Genomic DNA, 19,192 nt, shown 5'->3' on the forward strand with positions numbered 1-19,192 from the left:
GCAGATAGCTATTCATTGCCGTGGCTGTCGGTGACCTGTTATAGTGAATGGGTATGTCGGCCGCACCTAACTGCTGAGAGCTGCATCGGGAACTGCCATTGGAATTTTCACTCACTTTTAATCGCCAGTTTGAATGCAGCCCTAGTAAATGAACTCTGTATTATCTTTATGGTAAATAAAAAAAAAAAAAAAAGACCCAGTGCACAACGTGAAATTGTTGGTGATATGTACTGTACTTGAGTCATCTGACTCAAAATAAATTTTTTGTTTTCTGTTTATTTTAGATGTCTCCATGAGTGGAAACCTCACAGTGGAAGACCTGTGTCTTGCTTGCTATTCTGTGACAACCACAAGAAACAAGACCCAGAGTAAGATGCATGAACCTAGGCAGATTATGCCTGCAGCAGCTTTCAGACCACCTAGTCTACCCACATTTCTGTCACTGGGGTCAGGCAAATCTTCAGCACTTACTGGGGGGGGGTTAACACTTTCCCACCAATTCTTATGCATTCCTATCTCCCACACATTCTCTGCTACTGAGGCAGCCTATCATGGTGATGAGCTAACAGAAATGTTAAGGGTAGAAGGATTGCGGGAAACCATTGACACTATTTGGGAAGTGTTGACACAGCATTCAGATAAAGCTGGGATCTGAAAGATGCTACAGTACCAAGTGAGATATATATACAATATTTTTTTAGATTGATAGTTACTTTAAAACGCATAACATATCATATGTAAAGTTGTTTGAAAGCTAAAGAATAAGTTCACCTCTAAAAAAAAATAAAAATGCACTTTTTTTTTTTTTTTTTTGGCGTTAAAATTTTTTTTTTTTCAGGAGCCTAGAAGCACATTGCGTCTCCTGCAGACATTCAGTGTGATCTATCCGGCGATACATTCTACGCCCAAGCAGTTTCGCACTAACAGGAAGACTTCATGACTTACCACAGCGCTCAACAGCGCCATGGTGGTTTATTGAAACCTACAGGCCGATAGCCTCAAAGGAAGTTGGCACTCTGTGTATATATGCTGTTTTCAAAAAGTGACAGATTGTATAGGGAACTTCTGCCACAGGGACAGAAGGCAGCGGAGAGCGGCTGCAGCAGTGGGCACATGTTCACGGTCTACCCTAAAACTGGTGGAGCATGTAACATGTTTTCAAAAGTTAACTTATCCTTTAAGGCACTTTCACACTGACAGCGCCCGGGCGTCGGCGGTAAAGTGACGCTATTTTTAGCGGCGCTTTACCGCCGTTTTTGTGGTGCTTTACAACTGATAGGCGGTTTAGGAACTGTGTATATACCGCTCCTAAAGCGCCTCAAAGATGCTGCTTGCAGAGTTTTTTTTTTTTTTTTTTTTTAGCTTATGGTGATACGCTAATGAAATGTATGAGGGAAAAAATTGAGGCGTTGATCCTTTTCCTTCCCAGCCATGTACCTATAAGGCTGAGTGGGACAAGCGTCGTTCTGGGAGAACGTTCATCTTCCCAATACCTTGTGAGCATCCCAAGGGCTGTGGAGTGTTCTGTGACTGATGTGTCCACCGCCACTGTGTTCTGCCCTTGTACCATGTGTTCGCTGTGACCTATCACAGTGATTACATGTCCCGTGGTAAACAATGGCTTTCCTTCATGACGCTATTGCTTAATACTGTGATCTCTGTGGTTGGTCACAGTGATGACATGGTACAGGATCAATCACAGCAGACCTGTACCATTTGATAGTTTTGGCCAATTACAGCTATCACAATAGTAAACAATTGCATTACTGATCGTTCATGTTAAGCAGTGTAAATGATTGCTAATACATTGCTCATTACTGTAATAAGTTATTATAGTGTATCAAAACAAGAAAAAACCCTGATCACCTCACCCGAGTGGAGGTCCCATGATGACACTGCATTCCTCTGGGGACGGCATGCAAAAAAAAGTAATGCAAGCAAGTGTAGCATCACTATGGTGACGACATACTGCTGTGGCACTGATTATTTGCAATGACTGGCTACTCTGGTATCGCTATGTCAGTGTTTCAAGCCATTCGTTCAGATCCCTGTCACAGCGTTACAATGTCGCCAGACAAGTGTATGCCAGCAACAGTGTTCCTTATCACTGCTGCACCAGTGTAAGCCAGCAACTGTGTCCCTGATTATCACTACACCAGTCTAGGTGTCACAAAACCACTCTAAACCAGCAAGTGTCAGGTGCGGACTGACAACTGAGGCCCCCGTGTTGGAGATTTTGGGGCCCCTCTGCAAATTGCATGCTGTGGGGGAACGTCATAGAAAGGAGGAGCCAGGAGCAGCGAAGAGGGACCCAAGAAGAGGAGGCTCTGGGCTGCTCTGTGCAAAACCAACTGCACAGAGGAGGTAAGTATGACATGCTTGTTATTTAACCACTTGCCACTCAGGCCAGTTCTGACATTTACATACATACATACATACATGTAAAAATCATTTTTATTTGCTAGAAAGTTACATAGAACCCCCAAACATTATATATTTTTTTTGTGTTTAGCAAAGACCCTAGAGGATACAATGGCGGTTGTTGCAACTTTTAATCTTGCACGGTATTTGTGCAGCAATTTTTCGAACGCGTTTTTTGGGGGAAAGAAACAGTTTTATGCTTTAAAAAAAAAAAAAAAGGTAGTTAGCTCAATGTTTTTGCATATTGTGAAAGATTAAGTTATGCTGAGTAAATAGATACCTAATATGCCGCTCTTCAAAATTGCGCACGCTCGTGGAATGGCGCGAAAGTTCGGTGCTTAAAAATCCCCATGGGCGACGCTGGAATTTTTTTACTGGTTACACGTTTTGGGTTATAGAGGAGGTCTAGGGACAAAATTATTGCTCTCGCTCCAACGTTTTGGTCGATACCTGGTAATGTGGGTCCTAATTTCGGATCCAAGCATAAGAGGTGCCAGTTTTTTTTGTTTTTTGTTTTATTATGCTGGAAATTTCCCTATATTTTTTTTTATATAATCCTGTCACGAAATTAGGACCTACCTAACACTTTCCCCCAAATTACTTTTAAAAGAGCTTGCACCCTGATGAATATGATTGCACGTAGTAGATTGAAGTGCTCTAGGGAAAACAGAAAGGTACTTGCACTGTAAAGTTTGGGGATACTAGCTCCGCGGGACCAAGTTCATAAACCGGTATAAGGCGGAACCAAAATACTTTTATTTATAATTAAATCAAAAATAAGGCTTTTTTTCAGCATACAAAAACATAAATTAAAGTCCGCTTATCTTCAGCACAAATAATAAGAAAAGAAAGCACCTACAGTTCTGTAGTCAGGTCTTCACCCAAAAGTTTTTAGAGTCCTTACAGAGATCTTTTACAGCCTCCAAAGCAGCAACACAGCCAGACAGCTCCTCAGACAGGTGTTCATCTCCTTCTCCTCCTCACCACCACCTCTCTACTACTTCCTGTCTTATGGGCTGTCTTCTTGGAGGCTGTTAACCCCCTGTGTGACGAATCCCTGTGGTCAGGGAGGGAGGCTCTTTCCCACCCAAATGTCACTTCAGAGCCTCCCAAATTCCGGGTCCCAACCATCTCTCTTAAAATAGAGAGGACCGCGAGTCGGTCTTCTCCTAAAACTATCCCCGGAATTAGTCACCCATTTTTGGGTGACCCCCTGAGGCCCACCAGGATTCCCTTAAAGGGACCACAACCCAAATATAGGTGCTACATAGCACCCGTCCAGGACCCAACCTTGGCGTCCTGTACAACACGTTCTTATTTTGACATTAGAACTAGTATATTCCAATGCAGGAAATGTTAACCAACGTCTCTATTTTTAAAATGTAATCTCTAATAAGATTTGTTAAATGAGATTTCTTGACCATGAGCAAAAATATTCAACACAAGAACAGAAATGTTTTGCTTAATAGTTTGAAGGTCAAAAGCTAAAAAACGGTCAAGGAAAAAGTAAGTGAGCCCAAAACTAGTACTATATACAAGACAGTAAGAAAGAAAAGACCCAAGAGCAACCTTTTAAATAAGTGCTAGGGATATATTCCATAATTACCATTGAACTGTGCGTGGTGGCTGCAATCTGGTATCTAGTGTTCCAAAACTTCTCCTTCTTCCTCCGTCAAGTGTCTTGGCTGAAATTGGCCTCTACTACGCTGTGCAATCCTGTTAAGTGGGCTTATCTCATTCTGTCAATCCAAAGCTGAATCATCTCTTCAGGATTGGACCATTCCCATTTCCTTTAGTTGGCTTAAGCCAGTCCCCTTTTAGACAGCCCTTAGCACAATCTTTTTGAAGGGAAAACTAAAAGTGGAAGTCCATGCAAAATCTAAAATCCCTGCATCTATAGACACCAGGTATCTAACACTAACCTCTATATCCATGTAAACAAAAGATGAGTACACATACTTTTTTTTTTTTTAAAGCCGACCTGACCCGCAGAGGACACAGACGACAACTGCTGTGAAATGAATGGGAAGTGACGTCACCCATAGAGTTACTATGGGGCTTCCGTTGTCATCCGTCTCCTCTGCACCCACCTACACACAGAAGCTGACAGTTCAGCTTGGGATCCTGTCTGAGCGGGTCAGATTGGCTTCCAAAAAGGTACTTATACTCGTTTTCTCTTATATTCATGGACTGACACGGCTCCTCTCTGTAACTAAATGGGTTTGTTAGCCTACCACTAGGAGAAACTAGGCAAAATTGTAACACAATACACAGAATTGTCAGTACCGCCCAGGGGGAAGACCTTGTGCTAACAACCCTCCCTGCTTCAGTTTTATTTTGCCTAGTGAAGGAGAATGACTTGGGAACCCTGTGGCCCCTTGGTCCATTTTTTTGATGCAGGACTTATACTTTTGCGCAAGATGAATGATCCTGAGATCTTCTATCAACTGCTGGGTGACAGGCTGGTTAAATTATCTTGTAGTCCCCCCAGTCCGGCCATCGAGCGTGTGCACGTCGCAGCTACGGCTCGGCAGGCCACGACATACCTCAGCTCCAGAGGTGGTCAGTGAGCTTCAATGCTACGGGGTATACATATGACCGGGCTACTGATGTCTGGATCACAGTATACCGAGGCCAGCAGCCACGCTGTAACTGTGCAGGAGTGGGTCTGTGCTGGAATGTCTCCCAGCTCTTCAGGACTGGTAAGTACGGCTCTCCCTGCTTCGGTGGGGTGAGCAGCTGGGCATTTCCTGGGAGGTCGATTCGGGGGCCACCTCACCTCCTTATCTTCTCTCCCATGTCCCTATCTTCGGCGGCTGCATGTGTCTGCTGTGCGGTATGTGTACAGGGGATCGCTGGGTCTCTCACCTGTATGGGGTCTGTGTGGTTAGTGATGGTCCTGGTTCCGGTGTGGGGGGGTCCCAAAAAGGTGCCTGTGGAGATATTTTGCTGTGTTTGAGGCTGCACTGTTCCTTTCACCGCATGGCGCTGTCCGGTGGCCATTTTGGATAGGGGCAGGGCAGGTTCCCCTTGTGAGCTTCAGCAGCCATTTTCTGTAGGTTTTCCCTGTTCAGATCATTGGTCAGCCATTTTCTTGAAGCCTGAACGCTTTTTTTCACCGCAGCTCTCTAGTGTCAGCAGCCCCCCAGCCAGCGGCAGCAGGAAGATGGGACCTTCACTGTCCTAAGTCCCCTTTCAGGTGGCAGACAGGGTAGGGTCAGCATGGCTTCAGAAACTGGTGTAGACGTCAGTGCATTGGCTGATGCCTGGTTTGGCCGCAAAGTTTTGCAGGCGGCTATGTAGTTGCAATTATATATGCAATTGAGATTTTTTTTAGATAAAAACGCAGTACTAATTTGTTAATGTGCACGGTTGCATTGCTTCCGTAATGTTGCGGTCTGGGGATCACTCCTGTTGAGGATACCCTGTTATATGGTGGCGTTTTCCACACACTGTTGTTTTTTTTTTTTTGGGGTGTTTAGTTTCACTAGTTTACACTTGCCATGGTGGATGAAGTTTTTATGCTGTTTTTCCCATCCCTCGTTTGGCACTGCTTGGGGACATCCCATTTAGTTACAGAGAGGAGCTGTGTCGGTCGGTGAATATAAGAGAAAATAGGATTTTTGTACTCGCCGTAATATCCCTTTCTCTGTAATTCACCGACCGACACAGCACCCACCCCTCCTTTTCTCTACGTTGTACTGCTTGTTGACATACTGAAGCTTCTGGGGCAACAGGGAGGGTTATTAACACAGGGTCCACCCCCTGGGCGGTACTGACAATTCTGTGTATTGTTACAATTTTGCCTATTATCTCCTAGTGGCAGGCTAACAACCCCATTTAGTTACAGAGAGGAGCTGTGTCGGTCGGTGAATTGCAGAGAAAATGATTTTAAAGTGAGTACAAAAATAATATTTTTTCTTTACAGAGATAGAGAGGTTAGTGTTAGATCCCTGGTGTCTATAGATGCAGGGATATAAAATTTTGCATGGACTCCACTTTAAGTATGCACAAGTTTGTGACTGTTTTGGAGGGAAAATGATGTCTTGGCCACCTTAGTTGCACCCTCATTGCATAGCTTAACAGGGGGATCCTTTGAAGTGGATATATGTAAAACAAGAGGGTTGGGTCCTGCTGGTCAGATAAACTCAGACCAGACTCCAACATGTCTGGGAAAAGCCTTCTGAATTACAGTATTAACCATTTGACCACTGGGCACTTAAACCCCCTTCCCAACCAGACCAATTTTCAGCTTTCGGTGCTCTCACACTTTGAATTACAATTACTCAGTCATGCAACACTGTACCCAAATGAAAATTTTCTTCTTTTTTTTCACACAGAGCTTTTTTTTGGTGGTATTTAATCACAGCTGGGTTTTTTATTTTTTGCACTATTAATAAAAAAAAAACTGAAGATTCGGTAAACAAAAAAACAAAATTTTCTTTTAAAATTTATTGGTCGGGTTGGTCCAGTATTAGTGTTGCAGATTATTGTCACTGAGCAGCACTGTGGGCACTAAACATCCAGCCCACAGCGTTGCTGCCATCTCTCCCCCTCTCCCCTCACTGTACCGGTCGGTACAGAGAGGGAAGGGAGGAACCAGCGTCATGACGTGACACCGGTTTGTTTACAGGTTTGTTTACAGGTAATTGCTCTGTTATTTGACGGAACGATCACGTGGTAAACAGCCACTATCAGGGGCCGTTTTACCGTGATCCGTGATCCTATGGACCCGGCGGTCACAGATGTTCCCGGGTGCGCGCGGGAGCAAGATTCTGGGAGGACGTCCATGGATTCCTTCCCAGAATAAGCCTACCGCGCTGTAGCCGTCTTCCGGCTATGGCCCGGTCGGCATGTGGTTAATAGACTATTCCCTTTGAACAACTACCCTCCATCTTATGACTGGTACGCACTTTTTTTTTCTTTTTCAGTCCAGCCGGCTGAGCAAAAAAAACTAAAAACTGGGGTGTTTGCTGTAATAACTATACAATGTTAGTACAGCAATCTCCCTGCTGAGTTATTGTATTCTGATGGGAGGAATGTCAGAATATGTATTTTCTTGAAGCCTGGTACACCCGGGCTGATATTCTGCCTGTGTGTACCGGGCTTTAAGAAAATACATATCAGAAGGCTCACGTTGATCAAACTTAACTAAAATATAGTCTTTACGATGTTGTTTACATCTGCTAGTGTAGATTTCACATAAATTATCTAATGGAGGATGCAAGGTTGTCTAACTTTCCAATTTATTAATCATGATCATTCACGGATAGGACAGGTAATATCTTCAACATCAAACGAACTCGGAGTATGTGGTTGTTAATGTTCTTGCAATCTATGTGGGGCATACAAAACGCATACTACATAAACTAAACACTGTAGAGTGCTCAAACAAGCATAGTGTGCCTCCCAACTTTGCAGCTTGTCACAAGAAGGATATCGGGGCTCTTGGGGTTTAGGATATTGAATGTTGTGTGTGTGTGTATATATATGTATGTATATATGTATATCAGTGCTCGACAAAACCCGGTCGCCAGGTCGCATTGGCGACTAGAATCAGCGACCTTGCGCCTGAGGCAGCATAGCTGGGGTTATCCCGTCTCCGTGGACCCCCCCCCCCCGCGCGATCGCGTCGGGCCGCGCCGCAGGCGGCCGGTAATTGAGCCCCCGGCTTTGAGGCCTTCTGTGATCCTATGGTTCCTTCTGGAATCTGGCGCCCTCTTGTGGTGGCCGTTGGAATTACAACCAACAATGCTAATGGGCCAGTCTTTCTCCATCCCTTTACTTAGAACCCCTAAACAAAACAAACAAAAAAAAATATATATATATATATATATATATATATATATATATATATATATATATATATATATATATATATATATATATATATATATATATATATATATATATACCGTATTTGCCGGCGTATAAGACGACCCCCTATTTTTCAAGTGAAAACATAGGTTTTGGGCAATACTCGTGGTATAAGACTACCCCCCTTCTGAGGCAACACCATTTTAAAAAAACATTAGAACGATTAAAAAATACAAAGCAAGAATGCCAACTACTCATCCGCCATGCTGTATTATGTCATAAAGTAAATCAAACAATAATAACACAAACAGAGATCTATTGAATGCCACTGCTCTGGAAAGTAGAATTTTTCACTAACCAAACCTATACCACTTTTGGGTTACATTCTATGGGAATTGTCCACCAAAATGCATTTAATAACCCCCCTGTCATATGTCCCAGATTTACCTGTCCCTCTTGGGTGCCTCAGACCTCAAAGGCAAATAGCAGGATGTATAGTAGTAGGAGATCAGTGAATGGATTTACCCAGGGAAGTATGGTGAGCGGTGTATTATTTTAATGAATACAGTGCCTGCTTGGATTGGCAGAGGCTGTAGCATCATCAGCCCTTGCCTCTCTCTCTCTCTCAAAGCCAATCCGAGCAGGCTACTCTATGTAGCCTGCTCGGATTGGCAGTGGTTGTTACTCCAATCCAAGCAGGCTCTGTATTCATTAATAGAATACATCGCTCGCCGGGATTGGCTCAACGGCGTATACTGTTTGTTGCTGAAGCCACATACAGTATTAGCAGACATTTGGGGGCTGACATCCATCGGGCAGCATTGTATACCTGTATACCCGGCGTATAAGACGACCCCCAATTTTTGGGCATTTTTTTTTAAGTGTAAAAGGTAGTCTTATACGCCAGCAAATACAGTATATATATATATATATATATATATATATATATATATATATATATATATATATATATATATATATATATATATATATTATATAATATATATATATATATTTTTTTTATTTTTTTATTTATTCTAACACCCTAGAGCAGTGATGGCGAACCTTGGCACCCCAGATGTTTTGGAACTACATTTCCCATGATGCTCAACTACACTGCAGAGTGCATGAGCATCATGGGAAATGTAGTTCCAAAACATCTGGGGTGCCAAGGTTCGCCATCACTGCCCTAGAGAGTAAATTGGTGGTCGTTGCAATACTGTCTGTCACACCATATTTGCACAGCGGACTTACAAGCGCACTTTTTTTGGGGAAATTTTTTTTATTTAATAATAAAAAAAAAGACAACAGTAAAGTTAGCCCAATTTTTTTTTTTTTATATTGTGAAAGATAATGTTACGCCGAGTAAATCGATACCCAACATGTCACGCTTCAAAATTGCGCCCGCTCATGGAATGGCGACAAACTTTTACCCTTTAAAATCTCCATAGGCGACGTTTAAAAAATTCTTCAGGTTGCACGTTTTGAGTTACAGATGAGGTCTGGGGCTAGAATTATTGCTCTTACTCTACCGATCGCAGCGATACCTCACATGTGTGGTTTGAACACCGCTTTCATATATGCGTTCGCTTCTGCACGCAAGCTTGGCAAGACAGGGCGCATTTAAAACAATTTTTTTTTCTTATTTTAACTTTTATTTTAATTTTTTTCACTGTTCTTTTAAAAAAAAAAAAAAAATGTGTGTCACTTTTATTCCTATTACAAGGGATGTAAAAATCCCTTGTAATAGAAAAAAGCATGACAGGTCCTCTTTTATATATGAGATCTGGGGTCAGAGAGACCTCACATCTCATATTTACACTAAAATGCAATTTAAAAATGTCCCTCTAAGAGCTATGGGCAATGACTTGGAGACAGGTGGGGGGCTGGGGGCTATCTTCCCCTCACTCGTCTCCATGTCAGGCCAGGGACAGGTCCAGATCGCCGTCACGGACCTGGCTCCTAACTTTTTTAGCTGGCTCCTAGATTCCAAGCAAATTTGTCAACCCCTGATGTGTGTGTGTGTGTGTGTGTGTATATATATATATATATATATATATATATATATATATATATATATATATATATATATATATATATATATATACATTATACAATTTTGGTGACTTTATTATTTTGATTATGCTTTTTATTTTTTACTATTCATTATATTTATATCCAGGCTTACGCTCTGATTTGTGTGAGTGAAGTGATTTTAAATATTTATTTTTATTTTTAGTACATTTTAAAAGTAATTTTTTTAATCTGTGTCCTCTAATACATTTTTTTTATGTGTTTTTGTCTACGAAGATTGGGGTGCCTACCGACTATGACAAAGTGTGTTGTGCTTTTAAGATATTCACTGGTCCCCTATTTATTCCCTCAGTGCCTCCTCAGTCTTGTGACTTGAAAAATTAACAGATTTACTATTTTCATAATCGATCGGCCAGTAACATAATGAGGATAAAAAAACTAAAATGAGCCCTTTATAATACAGAGAGAGAAAAAAATCGCTACTGTAAATATTACTTTTACAGTTCTACAGTAAAAAAAAAAACCTTTAAAGTGATTTTTTTTTTTTTTTTTTTTTTGGTACTATAAAAAGCGAATTTTTAGTTTTTTTTTTTAATTTTTTTTTTTTTAACCCCCCTTATGTTACTAAATGTCTTAGACCTGGTTCACATCTCTGTTTTTAGGTGCCTTTTGCAGAAATGCACTACAGTTCATTTACATAATTTCCTATTGGACACGTTCACATCTATTTTTTTCAGCCGCTGTGTATTTGGAAAGGGTCAGGGCCTTTTTTTTTTTTTTTTTTTTAAATGTAAAACTGTACTTTTTTGGTTAAATATACTTCATCGGAGAAGCTGCAGAAAAGCATGTAATTTGTTTTTGCAGCAATTTAAATCTGCCCAACAAATTGGCCAAAAAAAATGCAAAAAAATGCAAATTGCAGCTAAATCTCGTGTGCAAAAATCAAATCACACAGCAAAAAGCACTGCAGAAATGGATCAAAAGCAGACTGCATAGGTGTGTACCAGGCCTTACACCGGCCACACAAATACATTTTCAGATGATGATATTCAGATGAAAAATCTTTGTACATTTGCTGCATGAAAAAATGTTTGATATTTTCACTTTTTAACATTCTATTTTAACATTCGGTTTTTAAGACTAATGTAATTTCTGAACGAAAACCACATAACACGGTCTGAAAATTCCTTTGACCAAGAAGTTTCTATTTCAAAATGTTCCCATCACTGTGGATGAAAATGAACATCAATTTGACCTCACTAACGATTAGAAAATCTAATGAACATTCTTAAAATGACTTTTTTTTTTTTTTTATGAAGGAAGACATTGATTTTTAAATAAAAAAATTGATCTCTGAGTATGATGATATTTACCAGATTCACTCTTTAACCACTTCAGCCTCGGAAGGATTTACCCCCTTCCTGACCAGAGCACTTTTTGCGATTCAGCACTGCGACGCTTTAACTGACAGTTGTGCGGCCATGCGACATTGCACCAAAAACAAAATTGATGTCCTTTTCCCCCCACAAATAGAGCTTGCTTTTGGTGGTATTTGATCACCTCTGCGGTTTTTATTTTTTGCGCTATAAGCAAAAAAGTGAAAATTTTGGGGAAAACTATTTTTTTTTTTTTGTTGTTTTTCTTTTTACTTTTGGCTATAATAAATATCTCCCAAAAATATATATAAAAAAAAAATTTTTTTCTCAGTTTAGGCCGATGTGTATTCTACTTATTGGTAAAAAAAAAATCGCAATAAGCGTATATTGATTGGTTTGCGCTATAGCGTCTACAAAATAGGGGATAGTTTTATGGCATTTGTATTAATATTATTTTTTTATTAGTAATGGTGGTGATCTGCGATTTTTATCATGACTGCCACATTATGGCAGACACATCAGACACTTTTGACATTTTTGGGACCCTTGTCATTTATACAGCGATCAGTGCTATAAAAATGCACTGATTACTGTATAAATGACACTGTCAGGGAAGGTGTTAAACACTAGGGGGAATGAAGAGGTTAAGTGTGTCCTAGGGAGAGTGATTCTAACTGGGGGGGGGGGTGTTTTACTGTTCACATGACCGCGAACACTGCTCCCGATGACTGGGAGCAGTGTTCTCTGTCATGTCACAAGGCATAACGGGGAAATGCCTTGTTTACAAAGGCATCTCCCCATTCTTCTGCTCTGTGAAACGATCCCAGGCACCTGGCGGACATTGAGTCCATCCCGCGCGCTCGCGCCAACAATGCCGCTTCTTAAAGGGGACATACCCTCACGCCCCTTTGCCCAGCCACCCTAATAGTATATAGAGTATTTATCTTCTGTCGTTCTCAGAGTGGGTTCGATACTTTGCTCCCTCACCATACAGTTGGTTATTTATATTTACCAGTGCATAGAGAGATCTAAATATAAATTGCCTTTTTTTTAAAAAAACTTTACATATTAACTAAATTATACACCAATTTTTTTTTTAAGGTTATTAATCAAAACAATCTGCCAACTAATCGATTATGAAAATAATCCTTGGAGCCCTAATATAATCTTGCATTAGTATGCGTTCAAATGCTTCCATACCTGCAACAATACCTTTCCAGTGCGTTTTATAGAGCCCATACAAAATGAATGGGCTCAAATCGCACTGCAAAGAATTGTGTGTGTTTTGAGCAGGAACGCGATGTGATTCCTGGCCGAATTACATGCAGTTTCCCCCACCGCTCCTGTGTGAACCCAGGCTTGTCATAGGGACTTCACAAAAGAGCGCTCCAGCTCCTAGTGCAGCAGTCCTTTAGTAAAATCTTAAAAATTAAAATTGAGTTACATTTGCAATTTGTAGACCGATATCAATTATGACATCACGTGTAATAGCATTGTCCTATGTGCTGTTCACCTTCCTCGCCTAGTTGGCCCGATATTGCCTGTCAGCTCTGGTATTGGCAGGATTGGCGAACTAAGCTCACCCCTGCATACTCTTCCCAGGCTCATCGCAGATCAGGAGAGCCTGCCTCACCTCCTGACCGCTGACCGTGTGAGATACCATGTGGAGAGAGGGGTTGGGGAAAGAAGGGGGTTAGTGGCAAGGACTAAATTGTCAAACCCTATGGCAGTGATGGCGAACCTTGGCACCCCAGATGTTTTGGAACTACATTTCCCATGATGCTCTAGCACTCTGCAGTCTAGTGGAGCATCATGGGAAATGTAGTTCCAAAACATCTGGGGTGCCAAGGTTCGCCATCACTGCCCTATGGCATGCTGTCGCTATGACAATTTTTGGAGGAGCAAAGTCTACTTTTTCACTGTAAAGTAGTGAGTGGTGTACATTTAACATACAATGGTGTACATATGCTGTCCCCACAAAATAACGCAACACACAGCCATTAATGTTGAAACCGCTGGCAACAAAAGTGAGTACACCCTTAAGTGAAAATGTCCCATTTGGGACCATTTAACCATTTTCCATTCTCGGTGTCATGTGAAAAATCGGTAAGGTGAACTTACACAGGACACCCTCCTCCCCAGTCCTGCTGACCTGTTGCACAGCGATCTCCTGTTTTGAGCCCCAATATAGCCGTGTCAGGGGTTCGGCATTCACGCGTCTTTCCCCGCTGACAAGATGGGCTATGTGGGTTCTGATTGGTCTGGGCCACCCATGTGACGGCCCTGACCAATTAGAATGCTCTGAAACGTCCCTCCTGACTGGGTATGTTTTTGGAGATACGTCTGCTGAGACTTCTATGCCCCAGACCCCTGACACTATACCGGGGCCCAGAATGGGAAATCGCTGAATTCCAGGTCAGCGGGACTGGGAAGGGTGAGGAGGTCCTGCTGTGTAAGTTTACCTTACAGATTTTTCTGTAAATGTGAACTTACCCTTAAACCACTAGAGATCCGCGCTATAGCCGAATGACGGCTACAGCGTGGACCTGATTTGCACGAGCGGCCTGCGCGCCCCCTGTGATCGGCGAGTCTATGAGACTCGCATGATCACGGATCCGAGCAAGGGGTCGATCCCGACCCCTTACCACGTGATCAGCTGTCAGCCAATGACAGCTGATCATGTGACAAAACAGAGCCGGTAATCAGCTATTTTTCCTCCTCGCGCTGTGCGCGAGGGGAGAAATAAAAAGCCGTTCACCGGGGGCCGTGATCGGGACAACTTATCAGTGCCCACCTGCCCCCTGCCAGTACCAGCCAGTTATTAATAAAAGTGCCATCCAGCAGTGCCACCCATCAGTGCCCATAGTGCCATACATCAGTGCCCACAATGCCACCTATCAGTGCCCACAATCTACCTCAACAGTGCTGCACCTCAGTGCCACATATCCATGCCCATCAGTGTCATCTACCAGTGCCCAGCAGTGCCATCTATCAGTGGTACCTATCGGTGACCCTTCGTGCCACCCATCCGTGCCACTTATCAGTGCCATCTTATCTGTGCCCATCAGTGCCGCCTTATCTGTGCCTATTAGGGTCGCCTTAACTGTGCCTATCAGTGCCCACCAGTGCCGCCTCATCAGCGCATTTCAATGAAGGAGAAAATTGACCTGTTTGGAAAATTTTATAACAAACTATTAAACATGATTTTTTATTTTGCATCTTTTTTTGTTTAGCAAAAAATAAAACTCCCAGCTGTAATTAAATACTACCAAAAGAAAGCTCTATTTGTGGAAAAAAAATGATAAAAATGTCATTTGGGTACAGTGTTGTATGGCCACACAATTGTCATTCAAAGTGCATCAGCGCTGAAAATTGGTTTGGGCAGGAGGGGTGTTTAAGTGCCCAGTAAGCAAGTGGTTAAAGTGTTCAGTAGGGTAAACTAACACCCTACTACATCAGGGGTCTCAAACTGGCAGCCCTCCAGCTGTTGCAAAACTAGAAGTCCTATGGGGCATTGCAAGGTTGACAGTTACAGACATGACTCCGACAGACAGAGGCATTATGGGACTTGTATGTTCGCAACAGCTGGAGGGTGGCCAGTTTGAGACCCCTGCCACCTTCACCTGATGATCCGATAAGGAACGCACCTCTAGCATTAGAGAGACACAACTTGGGAGAAATGAAAACGGGAGCAGCAGACAGTCTGGGGGAGGTGGGGAAGGGTAGTGTTAAACGTACTAGCAGATTTAAATGCACAACAAATTAAAGGCAAACTCCAGTTCATATTTTATAATCGCAGCAAACTATTTTCCTCTTGCGTTCATACGTACAGGAGTAGGAAACTAGGCAGAAGAAAAAAAAAATCCTCAGCACTCCCTATGGGCAGTCCTCCATAGGCATAAAACCCCTTCTCTGCTATAAGCAAGCCAGGTTTTTCTGTTGATTCTTCAGGAATAAGAACATGGCTTTCTGCTGGGACCTTTATATTTTGCAAGCTTTTTTATTTATTTTTTATTTTTTTCAGTATTTTTTTTCCTGCAAAGACTTTCTATCGACAGCCGACTGTGTTTTTTTTTTCCCCCCTAGATCCAGTGGTCACCCCAGTCTTGCCAATGAGCGCTGCAGAGCGTTGGCTATGCGCTGGGTCGGGATGGCCAGCAAGTAAAACGCTTCCTGGGGGGGACACATGACTTGGTGTCAGGATCCCTGTCAGTGCTACCCTGGCTGGCGGCCTCCTACTTTGGTGGAGAGGGCCTGTCATGGGAGTCTTACCTGCATGCTCCATTAAAATGGTAAATACATACACCCTCTCTTCCCTCCCCAGATGCAGTGTGGGGCATGGGTACTCCCTGGGGTGGTTGGTCCTGCAGGGTCCTCCTCCTCAGCAGCCCCCCCCCCCCCACCAGCTGCTAGCTTCCCTTCTGCCCTTCCCCTCCTTCCTCCTGTTGGCTTGGGCATCGGCGCTGCCTGGGTTAACCTGGGGCATGGTGGTTAATGTTCTTATGGGGCTCTGCGGGCACTGTTCTCCCCCTGGGAGTTTTAGGAAGCCTTTTTGCGATTGCCACGCGGCTATGGTGGGAGATGGCAATGTTTCTTTATCGTACATCATGGGACACAGAGCCTTAAGTAATTACTTAATGGGTTATGGGCCACCTTCAGTTGATGGACACTGGCGCACCCTAAACAGGAAGTTGCCTCCCTATAATAACCCCTCCTCCTTCCAGGAGTACCTTCGTTTTTTCGCCAGTGTCTAAGGTGTTGATCACGAGTGAAGTTGTGCTCGGAGGAGCTCCAGGAGGGATCCATGCTGGATTTAAAAATCCATGCTGGATTTAAAAAGCCTCCAACTGGATCCATCCAAGCCACTGAGGCCACAGCATGGTACCTGGGCCTCGCATAGAAGAACAAGGTTTTGCCTGTAAGCCTCTATTTTGAGGGCTGGACCCCGGGAACTAGGACTCTTTTTGGTCATGCTTCATTACCTAAAGTTGCTATACAGGTCTAAAGGAGTGGTATCCCTATTAAGGGACCCAATCTTTGAAAGTTTACTAACTCTGCCCGCTGTGATGGCTGAAGTTTGGATCTGTCTGCTTTCAGCAGTATCCTGTAAGGAAAAGGTAAGGGAAAAATCTTATGAACTGCAAAATGTCCACCTATGCCTTTTTCCTCCATATGAAAAACATTGTAACGCCTTAAAATCTCAGCAGCTCTGTGTCCAGCCTTAAACAGCATTGTATCTGTCCCAGCAGCAGGAGGGGGTTCCTAACTGAACAGAGGTTTTCCTCACCTGGATGAACTAAGGGGCAGGGGGTACAGCAAACTGTTATCTATAATGGCTCCTGTGTAAAACACTAATTGCCTCATATTGCATAACCCCCCCCCCCCCCTTTCGGAGGGGTATGGTGGCGGCTTCCTATGGAAATTACTTTAAAGACTCGCATTTTGTTGTCAGACTGCCGTTTAATAAGCCTTGTTGCGCCCCAGCCTGTATACAGTGCCTTGCGAAAGTATTCAGGCCCCCTTGAACTTTTCAACCTTTTGTCACATTTCAGGCTTCAAACATAAAAATATAAAATTTAAATTTTTTGTGAAGAATCACCAACAAGTGGGACACAATTGTGAAGTGGAATGAAATCTATTGGATATTTTAAACTTTTTTAGCAAATAAAAAACTGAAAAGTGGTGCGTGCAAAATTATTCGGCCCCTTTACTTTCAGTGCAGCAAACTCACTCCAGAAGTTCAGCGAGGATCTCTGAATGATCCAATGTTGTCCTAAATGACTGATGGTGATAAATGGAATCCACCTGTGTGTAATCAAGTCTCCGTATAAATGCACCTGCTCTGTGATAGTCTCAGGGTTCTGTTGAAAGCGCAGAGAGCATCATGAAGACCAAGGAACACACCAGGCAGGTCCATAATACTGTTGTGGAGAAGTTTAAAGCCAGATTTGGATACAAAAAGATTTCCCAAGCTTTAAACATCCCAAGGAGCACTGTGCAAGCGTTCATTTTGAAATGGAAGGAGTATCAGACCACTGCAAATCTACCAAGACCTGGCTGTCCCTCTAAACTTTCAGCTCAGACAAGAAGACTGATCAGAGATGCAGCCAAGAGGCCCATGATCACTCTGGATGAACTGCAGAGAACTACAGCTGAGGTGGGAGAGTCTGTCCATAGGACAACAATCATTCGTACACTGCACAAATCTGGCCTTTATGGAAGAGTGGCAAGAAGAAAGCCTTTTCTCAAAGAAAGATATCCATAAAAAGTCTCGTCTAAAGTTTGCCACAAGCCACCTGGGAGACGCACCAAACATGTGGAAGAAGGTGCTCTGGTCAGATGAAACCAAAATCAAACTTTTTGCCCACAATGCAAAACGATATGTTTGGCGTAAAAGCAACACAGCTCATCACCCTCAACACACCATCCCCACTGTCGAACATGGTGGTGGCAGCATCATGGTTTGGGCCTGCTTTTCTTCAGCAGGGACAGGGAAGATGGTTAAAATTGAGGGGAAGATGGATGCAGCCAAATACAGAACCATTCTGGATGAAAACCTGTTGGAGTCTGCAAAAGACCTGAAACTGGGATGGAGATTTATCTTCCAACAAGACAATGATCCCAAACATACAGCAAAATCTACAAAGGAATGGTTCACAAATAAACGTATCCAGGTGTTAGAATGGCCAAGTCAAAGTCCAGTCCTGAATCCAATTGAGAATCGGTGGAAAGAGCTGAAAACTGCTGTTCACAAACGCTCTCCATCCAACCTCACTGAGCTCGAGCTGTTTTGCAAGTAAGAATGGGCAAGAATTTCAGTCTCTCGATGTGCAAAACTGATAGACATACCCCAAGCGACTTGCAGCTGTAATCGCAGCAAAAGTTGGCTCTACAAAGTATTAACGCAAGGGGGACCGAATAATTTTGCACGCCCCACTTTTCATTTTTTTATTAGTTAAAAAATGTTTCAAAAATCCAATAGATTTCGTTCCACTTCACAATTGTGTCCCACTTGTTAGTGATTCTTCACAAAAAATAAAAATTTTATATCTTTGAAGCCTGAAATGTGGCAAAAGGTTGAAAAGTTCAAGGGGGCCGAATACTTTCGCAAGACACTGTATTTCAAAGACTGTTTGCATATAGAAAGCATAGAGGTTCTGAAGCGACAATGGCGATCGCAGACCCTCCTCTTAATGCCGTGCCACCCCCTGCGCACGGACCAATGTTCTTAAAAAAAAAAAAGAGGCCGGGTACTGGAAGGGGCGTGGCTTAAGGCAGGCGGTGCCGTGTGCAGGAATTGGCTTCCACGGGGCACACGGCACACAGCTGAGGACACCAATCAGGTTTACACCTGCAGTTTGTTATAAACAGACGCTCTCATTGTCAGAAAATCTCTTAAGAACAGCTGAAGAGATGTCTGTCGCACAGGACGCAGGAACGCTGGGGCACGTGATGTTATACAGGCATTTCCAGTACAGGAAGTACTTTGTTACTCAGCATCAAGCTGATCTTTAAGGTGAAATTGTTTTGCTAGACTATGGCTC

At 42.9% G+C, this 19,192-nt stretch overlaps 1 protein-coding gene across 2 annotated transcripts in view; it reads left to right on the forward strand.

Moving 5' to 3' along the window:
* The window catches only part of EDC4 (enhancer of mRNA decapping 4), a 499,346-nt gene that overhangs the window by 153,119 nt on the left and 327,035 nt on the right, over positions 1-19,192 (forward strand). For both annotated transcript variants that reach the window (XM_077456654.1, XM_077456664.1), the window contains exon 9: positions 285-368. In XM_077456654.1, coding sequence (XP_077312780.1) covers positions 285-368 — 84 coding nt within the window. The remainder of the gene's footprint in view (positions 1-284; positions 369-19,192) is intronic.

Source organism: Lithobates pipiens, unplaced genomic scaffold (assembly GCF_037356315.1).
Source record: "Lithobates pipiens isolate NorthernLeopardFrog02 unplaced genomic scaffold, aLitPip1_a1.2 Scaffold_10, whole genome shotgun sequence".
NCBI lineage: Eukaryota > Metazoa > Chordata > Amphibia > Anura > Ranidae > Lithobates > Lithobates pipiens.